Source organism: Xyrauchen texanus, chromosome 5 (genome assembly GCF_025860055.1).
Source record: "Xyrauchen texanus isolate HMW12.3.18 chromosome 5, RBS_HiC_50CHRs, whole genome shotgun sequence".
NCBI classification, from domain to species: Eukaryota; Metazoa; Chordata; class Actinopteri; order Cypriniformes; family Catostomidae; genus Xyrauchen; species Xyrauchen texanus.
Window position 1 is genome coordinate 1,395,390 of NC_068280.1, and position 10,149 is coordinate 1,405,538.

At 38.1% G+C, this 10,149-nt stretch overlaps 1 protein-coding gene and 1 long non-coding RNA gene across 2 annotated transcripts; both read right to left on the reverse strand.

Moving 5' to 3' along the window:
• Positions 1-2,420: 2,420 nt before the first annotated feature.
• LOC127643390 (uncharacterized) lies at positions 2,421-4,980 on the reverse strand. Its single transcript, XR_007970506.1, has 3 exons — positions 4,850-4,980; positions 2,814-2,845; positions 2,421-2,680 (listed from the first exon to the last, which is right to left on the reverse strand). It is a non-coding gene; the product is annotated as an uncharacterized LOC127643390 (long non-coding RNA).
• An 818-nt stretch (positions 4,981-5,798) lies between these two features.
• LOC127643807 (polymeric immunoglobulin receptor-like) lies at positions 5,799-9,670 on the reverse strand. Its single transcript, XM_052126700.1, has 8 exons — positions 9,534-9,670; positions 9,015-9,335; positions 8,535-8,852; positions 8,149-8,442; positions 7,463-7,489; positions 7,258-7,356; positions 7,015-7,049; positions 5,799-6,913 (listed from the first exon to the last, which is right to left on the reverse strand). Exons 1-8 carry the CDS (start codon positions 9,571-9,573, stop codon positions 6,659-6,661), a joined length of 1,389 nt encoding a protein of 462 aa, XP_051982660.1. The 5' UTR covers positions 9,574-9,670; the 3' UTR covers positions 5,799-6,658.
• Positions 9,671-10,149: the final 479 nt, after the last annotated feature.

Genomic DNA, 10,149 nt, shown 5'->3' on the forward strand with positions numbered 1-10,149 from the left:
CAAGTCAATCACCTGACCTGAATCCGATTGAGCATGCATTTCACTTGCTGAAGACAAAACTGAAGGGAAAATGTCCCTAGAACAAGCAGGAACTGAAGACAGTTGCAGTAGAGGCCTGGCAGAGCATCACCAGGGATGAAACCCAGCGTCTGGTGATGTCTATGCGTTCCAGACTTCAGGCTGTAATTGACTGCAAAGGATTTGCAACCAAATATTAAAAAGTGAAAGTTTGATTTATGATTGTTAATCTGTCCCATTACTTTTGGTCCGTTAAAAAGTGGGAGGCACATATACAAACTGTTGTAATTCCTACACCGTTCACCTGATTTGGATGTAAATACCCTCAAATTAAAGCTGAAAATCTGCAGTTAAAGCACATCTTGTTCATTTCATTTCAAATCCATTGTGGTGGTGTATAGAGCCAAAAAGAATAGAATTGTGTCGATGTCCCAATATGTATGGACTTGACTTTATCATCATACGTGAATGGGATTGCTCTCAATGCAGAAAAATTAGACTTTAGATTGGTGTCCACCAGCAACATTGTGTGTCCACGTTTGGGCAGATCTTTGACGTCCATTTTTGTGCAAAAAAAATCAAGGATCTGTGGTTTCAAAACTGCACACACCTGGACTTCTTCATGAAAAAGTCATCAATGACATTTACAGTATTTAATACATTCAAGGAATAGAGCTGCAACTAACGATTATTTTGATAATTGACATCTAACGATTATTAGAAAGATTATTCGACTAAATAAGATATTTAGACTTGCTTTCAGAGAATATATTTTGAATATAAGTATATACTTATATTCAATAAATATTCTTCAAAAGAAAGCCTAAATATCCTATATGCTGCTTCTTAGGTAAATGTATCTTGTTTTAAGGATTCTTTCATATTTAAAAATATGATGTATATATATATATATATATATTAAATATTATATTCAACATAATGGGCTAAGACTACACCTCTCTCACCTTTTTTTAACTTCAGTCCATCTTTATGTCCAAAAAAACAAACTCTCTTCTTAACAGATCTGCATATCGCTGATTTTCATTACAATAATTTACACTCCGCAAGACATACAGTCTATTATGATTCACTATGTCACGAGCCATCACGTTATATTCTAGCTACAGCAAGTGGGTGTAAAGTTCGAGTGTTTCATCAGCAGGTAGAATCTCTCGTGATGTGTTTCATGCGACTCATACAAGCGGCTCTGACCGCACAGAGAAATGCCAGTTTGTGCTTATTTATACAACCCTTTTCTTATTATTTGAACTTTAATAAAGGATGCATTTAAGCTACAACGCTGGGCTGTTTCATTTTTAGACGCTCTGATAAGCAAGTTTTTGCAAGATCCGGCTTCACTTCATTTCACATCAGGACGACACTTCTTCTGTATTTACTTATTTGGTATTTTTGTATTATAATTCCCTCCTACTCTGCAATCTACATCACCTGAAGCTGTTTTGAATGTTTGGAGTTTGTCTGGACTGTGAGCTGTGTTTTCTTCCTCTCCTCAATCAAGCATGAGTGGCAGTGCTGCTCTCACGTGTCATCATAAGAGTTTCAAATGATCTTGTTGCATTAAATGAGATCAAATGACTATTAGATAATTACATTTTTGTTGATAATTTGTTATTGTCGACGTTGCTGATAATGTCAACTAATCGTTTCAGCCTTATTAAGGAATAGTACCATTGTTTTTATGTTTAATAATGGCCATAAAATGAAAACAGAAAAGATCAGATGCCATTCAAAATATTCAAAATATTTATTTTATTCTATTCAATAATTCGCAGAGTTGGGGAACACACTTTGATGTTTCTAGCTGCAAGGCAATTTTGCTATCTTTTCACGCACACAGACATACTACACGCAAAGAGAGTGGGCGTGCAAGCCAGTGAGAGATAGAGAAAGTATATTTATGTACTTTGAAAGAGTGCATTCTTTCAGAATATTCACATAAAGGCACAAACACTTAAAACTGATGTGCAGGAACACATGTACTAAATGTATGATAGTCCTAAATGTAGAGAACACCAATATGAAGACAAAGCCAAATCCCAGACGTTTTAAGAAAACTTTGAAATCCAGGCCACAAGGTTTTTCCTTGAAACAATTTATCAGTATTGCAAGGATGTTAGTGGCACATTTTGCTCAATACAGATGTAGAGGGGCACATAGTCATCATGAGGGGGTGCACTTCTGACAAAAATCTAATAAAAATACTTGTGTGGCACCCCCATGTCATTTTGTGCCCTAGGCAACCGCCTAGGCCGGACCTGAACAAACAAAACTGAAATCACGTTTCAGCAGGACTATGACAACAAACATGCCATTTATTTTATTGCAGACATGAAGACACCTAATACAATATTAATTGTCTACAAAGCAAAGTGACAGGCACTGCACACTTGTCAAACATGTGAAACATTATATTTATAAAATCCAGATGCGTCAACATTAGAACCAGAGGAAAGAACAAACTTATGTGCACACTTGGCTGTTGTGAATTTCATGGACATTTGTACACAACTTACAGTAAATGAAACCTGCAGTTTTTATGTGAATTAAAAGCGTTTGACTAGTCAGATGTGTTTCTGGGTTAGTGGACAGCAGTGTAGACTGCAGTTGTTCTTGTGTATGTGTGCTCAGGATCAGAAGAGACCTGAAAACATACAAAATTCAAGTCCTTTTTAAGGCACACAGGTTGACATAAGAATGGAACTATTCAATAGTTGGGGCTTATTACCGTGATGTAAAGTAGACTGTTGGATAAAAGTGTTCAATATATGTCTCACCTCATACCACTTTCCAGACTTCAGCTTAAACCCTTTAGAGGAGGAGGAGACCAGGAGAAGAAAACAACGAATTAAATGAATCAGATCAGTCTCAAACATGTCATAATTTTACTACTTTCTGTCATTTATCAGTGTGTCACCACCATCTACAGCCGTGGCCAAAAGTATTGGCAGTGACATAAATGTTGTGTTTCTCACATTTTTCTTCTTCAGTTGTTATGTTGTTGATTCACATTGTTTCTAGATTATTGTTCAGAGTGATCAGATGTATTTTAAATAATTGCTAAAAGCTTCATTGGCCAAAAAAATGAACTTTATCACAAAAAAACAAATTTCACTGTTTTTTTGGCCCTGGCACAAAATGACCAGCTAACATAATTTCACTAATCATATCAGCAGCACCTGTGAAAGTGTGAACGAGCACTAGTCAGGTGACAACACTCTATCATTCTGATTGGATTATAAGAGCAGACTGATTGCTATAAAAGGAGGGAAGAAGTGCTTCCAATCATTGTGTTCTTGTTCGCAATGGTTACCTCTAAAGAAAGACGTGCAGCCATCATCACTTTGCATCAAAATGGCCTCACATGCAAGGAAGTTGCTGCAAAGAATATTACACCTACAAAGAACCAGTTACCGCATCATCAAGAACTTCAAGAAGAGAGGTTCAACTGCAGTGAAGAAGGCATCAGGATGTCTTAGATTGTCCAGCCAGCACCAGGACCGTCTCCTCCTGAGGATTCAGCTACGGAATCGTGGCACCACCAGTGCAGAGCTCAAGATTGGCAGCAGGTTGGTGTGAGCGCATCTGCATGCACAGTGAGGCGAAGACTTTTGGACAATAGCCTGGTGTGAAGAAGGGCAGCAAAGAAGCCACTTCTCTCAAAGAAAAACATCAAGGACAGACTGAAATTCTGCAGGATGTACAAGGATTGGACAGCAGAAGACTGGTGCAAAGTTATTTTCTCTGATGAAGCCCCCTTCCGACTGTTTGGAACAACTGGAAAATCAATAGTCTGGAGAAGAAAAGGTGAACGCTACCATGAGTCCTGTGTCGTGCCAACAGTGAAGCATCCTGAGACCATCCATGTGTGGGGTTGCTCTTCATCACAGGGAGTGGGCTCGCTCACAATCCTGCCAAAAACACGGCCATGAGTAAAGAATGGTATCAAAACTTCTTCCAACGACCCAGGAGAAATTTGGTGATGATCCGTGCATTTTCCAGCATAATGGAGCACCATGTCACAAGACAAGAGTGATAATGAAGTGGCTCAGAGATCATTACATTTAAATTTTTGAGGCAGTGGTGGCTCAGTGGTTGAGGCTCAGGGTTACTGACCAGAAGGTCAGGGGTTCAAGCCCCAGCACCACCAAGATGCCACTGTTGGGCCCTTGAGCAAGGCACTTAACTCCAGGTAGCTCTGGGGGGATTGTCCCTGTATAATAAGTGCACTGTAAGTCGCTTTGGATAAAAGCGTCTGCCAAATGCGTAAAATGTAAAATGTAAATGTAAAAAATGTAAATTTTGGATCCGTGCACAGGCAACTCTCTGGATCTTCATCCCATAGAGAACCTGTGGTCAATCCTGAAAAGTCGAGTGGACAAACAGAAACCGACAAATTGTGATCAACTCCAAGCACTAATAAAGCATGAATGGATCGCCATCAGTCAGGATTTGGCCCAGAATATGAAATCCAGCATGGCAGAGTGAATTGCAGAGGTTATGAAGAACAAGGGTCAACACTGTAAATATTGACTATTTGCATATATTGAGTGTTTTTGCCAATAAAAGCCTTTAAAACTCATGAACCGCTTATCATTGTTTTCCAGTATACCATAGAAACATGTGAAAGAATAATCTACAAATACTGAAGCAGCAAACTTTGCAAACTTTGTATGTCACTGCCAATACTTTGGCCAAGCCTGTACACTTTGACTCTCATGCATGTCTACAGGGAGCCAGTAGAGGGCGATGAAGCTCTTTTGCCATGAATATGAGTGAAAAATAATCAAAATTCAGACACGAACAGACTTACCATGACTCTGTCTTTTCTTTCGGATAGCAAGTAATAATAACAATGACAAACCAACCAGAACCAATATCAAAAGCTCAGAACTGATAATCATGAAGAAATCTGTAAATACAGAACAAATGTAGAATAAATGCATCGAAGTATAGGAAACGTTAATCTTGAAAATCACAAATGTTTTGGTGTAGTACATCAACAATACCTCTGGATGTAACCGATGAATTCAATGAGAAATCAGTTCGTTCGACTTCAGTGATTTGTGGCACTAAGGCTGATGATGACGATGATGATGACGATGAACGTGTTCTTTCATGAATTTTTAGTTGAGAAAGAGGAAATAAACCATTGTTGTGACATGTTGTCATTACTCACTGTGTAGAGCACATGTTATCTTTCACAACATCAGTTCCTCGCTCTCAAACCCAAAAAGCTGCTGATCTCATTCACACATTCTCTACTCAGAAATCTTGTTTGCTGACACACTCTCTAGATTAAAGTTATTTGTAAAAATAGTGGAACATCATCAGTACTCACCAGTAACCGTGAGCCGGACTCGTGTGATGAAGATCTTGTATTGTTGAGGAGATTGAACTCCACACAATCGGGTTCTGATTCTGAACAGGTACCAGAAGTCAAGAATCCAGACAGTAACAGAAGCCATAGACTGATATACGCATTAACAACTTAATCCAACTAAAAAAATATGATTTACTGTCATCAAATTACTTTTTAGTCAGAATTAGTGTAAGACATTACATTTTAAACGTAATCAGATAGTAATCAGATTACAGTTACTGTCTTTCAATTAAGTTAAATACTTTTTAAGTACATTACTTAGGTTACACATTTCTAAAGAAGTACTATGTATTTTGGATTTAAAACCTAAATTCAGTTTTTTTGACAGCTGAAGGACATGCGCCCCCTAACGAGTCATTGAGAGCGAGAAACAATCGTATGAATTTTATGCAACAATGAAAAACTTAATTTTTATTTGAGAAAAAAAAATTTCAACAAAGTAATCAGTGAAATAATCAGATTACAATTTTAGAGGAGCATTTAGCAATTTGTAGTGGATTACTTTTTTGAGTAACTTACAAAACATTGCTAATGTACAACTCTGCTATTCATGGTAAATGGTCTGCACTTATATAGCGCCTTGCTAACCTTAGCGGTATTCAAAGCGCTTTACACTGTATCTCATTCACACATTCACACACCAATGGCGGCAGAGCTGCATGTAAGGTGTTAGTCTGCCATTGGGAGCAACTTGGGGTTCAGTGTCTTGCCCAAGGACACTTCGGCATGTGGAGTCATGTGGGCCAGGAATCGAACCGCCAACCCTGCGATTAGCGGCCGACCCGCTCTACCACCTGAACCACAGCTGCCCCCTATTTCAGCCACAGCTTACAAAAAAAACTAAACTTGCCACAGACTTGCCACACATTTACTGCTCGTTACTTTCATGTGCAAATGAGCTTGTGGTTCACCGCAAATGTTATCCACAAGATTGCAGTTCTTCACCTGTAGCGGTGAAGCTCCGGCAAACTTTAGGTGATAATCGACAATTTACCGCAAGTTTACCTCAAAGCTCATTTGCATGTCAAAATGATCAGTGGCGAATTGCGGCAAGTTTGCCATGAATTCTCGATGTTGGTAAGGACAGAAGAGTATAGCGGCATGCCATTGTGAACTTAGCAAACATTTAAAAGAACTTTATATTTTCAATACAGATAAATATTTACAATAATACACAATGTCCACCTGTTTGTCCTTTTCAATGAGAATCTATAACAAACATTTTCTGTTGTGGTGTCCTCAAACTGCGGCCTTATTGACTGTTGCATATTCACTGTAATCCTGATTATTACTAAAACTGATCCGATCAACACCATCAGATTTCTTCTGAAAGTTCACCACTGCGTAGTTCAGTGTATCTGTAGAGTAAAGAGCATTATCAGAAGTGTTTGTGAGTATTTGTGCAGTATTGCATTCAGCAGATCTTCCTGTATCTGAATCATCGTGAAGTCTGAGGTCTTTAATCTCCTCGTAATCACAAGCTGTCGGAGTAACCTGAGAATTGAAACAGAAAATACAGAGAAGCTCTCGAGTTCTTGAATTTATTCCCATTATTGATCAAAAATAAACACATTTTTTTAAAGATCTGTACTAACCGTTTCATTTTCTCTTTGGCGTGAGGAATCAGCACCTGTGGAAAACAAATATCCAACGTGAATACAATTACATAACTTTATAATTTCTCTCTATTTTAACACTGATTCTCTGATAGTTTTATGAACATACTGTCTCTCAGTGATCTCATTGAGTGTTTGTCAATGTGAAACAATCATCAGTAAATTCTGTGTGCTGTGAACACAATTCAATCTGAGAGTTGTGTGAAGTAGACGGAGCTTCACCTCGAGTCGGATGCCTCTTATAAAGAGTCACGATCAGTAATAAAAGTCCAATGAAGATCAGAACCAGAACAACAGACAGAATGATGATCAGAGACGAGTCTGGAAATACACACGATGATATAATCATACACTGAAAGAGTCGGATCACTCTGAGCAGGTCAAACTCAATGTAAGATACAGTAAATGTGTGTGTACTTCAGGGTACCTGATGATAATCTCTTCAACGGAGGCACTGATGATTAGTGGAGTTTGATTGAAGAAAACAGAAGAAGCAGATGATGGTGATGAATTTTGTATTTTTGAAACATTTTCTCAAACAGAGAACATTACTTCCCTTTCATTGTGTAAAAATAAACCTCTGAATGTCATGAAAAGTGCTATATGAACAAAAATGACTTGACTTACCCAGAATTCATGTTTGCAAAATCAGGAATAGAATGAAAATAACAAGTGACCAATCATGAGTTGCCAGATCAGCGAAACTGTTCCACCACAATGGTTGGTTACAAAAGTAACCGTGTTGCGAAATCAATGTTGGGATTGGTTTGCAAAAGTAGAGTATCGTTGTTAGAGCATATTACATCTGTACATTACGTCTAAGAGCAACTACATATGCATGTTTTAAAGATACATTTTACTGCACTGATGGTTACGTTTAGGGTTGCGGTTCTGGACATAGAAGTGATCAAATATGCATTCCTCTTCATTCATTTACAACTAAAAACAACTCGCTTTTGGCGCCCCTCTGTGGACAATTCACCTGGAACTGGAGCGCACATGTGCCCTTGTGTTTAACAACACTTCCTGCTTCAGATTTCAGGAGGCACAGACCGAGTTTAGCTGAAGATATATCAACCTGTTACCAGATTCACAGTGATCATCAGTACTCACCGGTAACCGTGAGCTGGACTCGCGTGATGAAGATCTTGTATTGAGGAGATTGAACTCCACACCAGTATTCTGCTGAATCAGTCACATTACTGATGGTTACAGTCAGGAGATGATCTTCTCTGTCATCATACAGCTGCAACTGTCTCTCTTGTGTCTCATTAGCACATGTACCAGCTCCAGATATTCGGCAGAAAAACTTGCTGTCACTGATGTGAGATTGTGGATATCTGCAGCTGATGTTCACAGATTCTCCTGAAGGAGCTGATAAACTGACGACCTTCTCACAACAATCATCTGTTACACATTAAACAAAGCGCATCATTGTTAGGATTAAAAGAGATATTTATGAATTCTACCAAATATGCAAAGACAGACACATGATTCACCCTCTTTAACATCCAGGTTCAGTTCAGAGAAGACTCTATATTCCTCAGAAACCAGAAATATAATGAGATATTTTCCAGAATCTTCCACATTCAGTTCTCTGAAAAACACTCTCAGGAGACCTGCAGTTGTGTCATCATGAATAGACAGGCTGTCATTGCGACTCCATTCTGGTATATTCTTACTGTATATCAGATCAAAACATGGTTGTGTTGTTGTTTTACAGACATATTTCAGACTGTTCTTGTGTTCCTTCTCATATTTGGAGTTTATAAGGATGTTTCCTCCTGAATATCCTGTTATAGTCTTTCTTTGAACACCTGTTAAACACAAACACAGATATAGAGATGAAAATAAATGACGTAATCTTCAATAACTGTAGTCAGGATCTCATGTTTCTCCTGTTATTGATTTCATGAGGTCTTTAAGGGTGTACATATGCAGTAATTACAGTCAGTGTTTGACGGTTTTCAGTTACTCACCTTCTCTAACGTTCAGATTCACTTCTGTGTATGAATATAGATGAAGCGGTGTATAAAATCCACAATAGTATGTTCCAGAATCCTGTTCATTCAGATCTCTGATGATCACTGTGAAGACTGCTGCTCTAGTGCTGTCATACAGAAAAAATCTTCCTAGCTGTGTCCATTCATCTTTAATATCAACCCTGATGAGGTCAGAGCACCTTGACCACTGCCATCTACAAAAATACTTCACATTTGTTCTATATTGCATCTCATATTTGCATGTGATGATGACTCCACCCTCCGAATATCCTGTCACACTGATGGAGGTCACTGCACCTGACAGAACAAACCAGCATTTAATAAAACACGTTCTTCTTTATGATGTTGAACAGAGATTATTGTTCATTAAAGATTATTGCTGAAGTTAAAGAGTCTCTTCCTGTAACGTGTGCAGTTTATACTGCGTATTTCCTCTCATGAGTTCTAGTTCTTCTGTGATGTGTCTGTTGGATCAGAACATGATCAGATTCTTACCAGGAATCATCAGCAGAGCGAAAGTCAAGATGATGTTCATTCTTCTCTGTTATTTGTAGATTCAGTCCTTCTTTATCACCTTTACACAGTTCACAAGCTCTCAGTGTGTGAAATAAACGCTTGCTACCTCTTCCACTATCTCTGAGAGAGAGAGAGAGAGAGAGAGAGAGAGAGAGAGAGAGAGAGAGAGAGAGAGAGAGAGAGAGAGATTTATAAATAGGGAAGTGAAACTTCAAAAGTGTTTCACAGGAACATTCAGATTCAACGGTACAACTTGAAGATTAAAAAGCATGTTTCACTGAGAATTGTGTGCTTCTTTATTTCCAATGGGCTGTTTTACTACATGTTACTGTGTTATTAAGAACTCTAAAGTTTTGTAAGTGTTTTAAGAGTTTAGTACAACATTTATACACTGTAACGTTTTGTACAGTTGCTTCAAGAGTGTCAAACTTATCTTTCAATCTTTAAATGATGTAACTGACAGAGAAGTCAATTTATATTTCAATGTTTATTTAATTATTTTGTTAGAGACTCTTAATTTGAAACTGCTTTGTAAAGAGCTGTTTGAGTGGAGACTTTTATTATGAAAAGCACAGAGTGACTCAGGAAGAAAGTT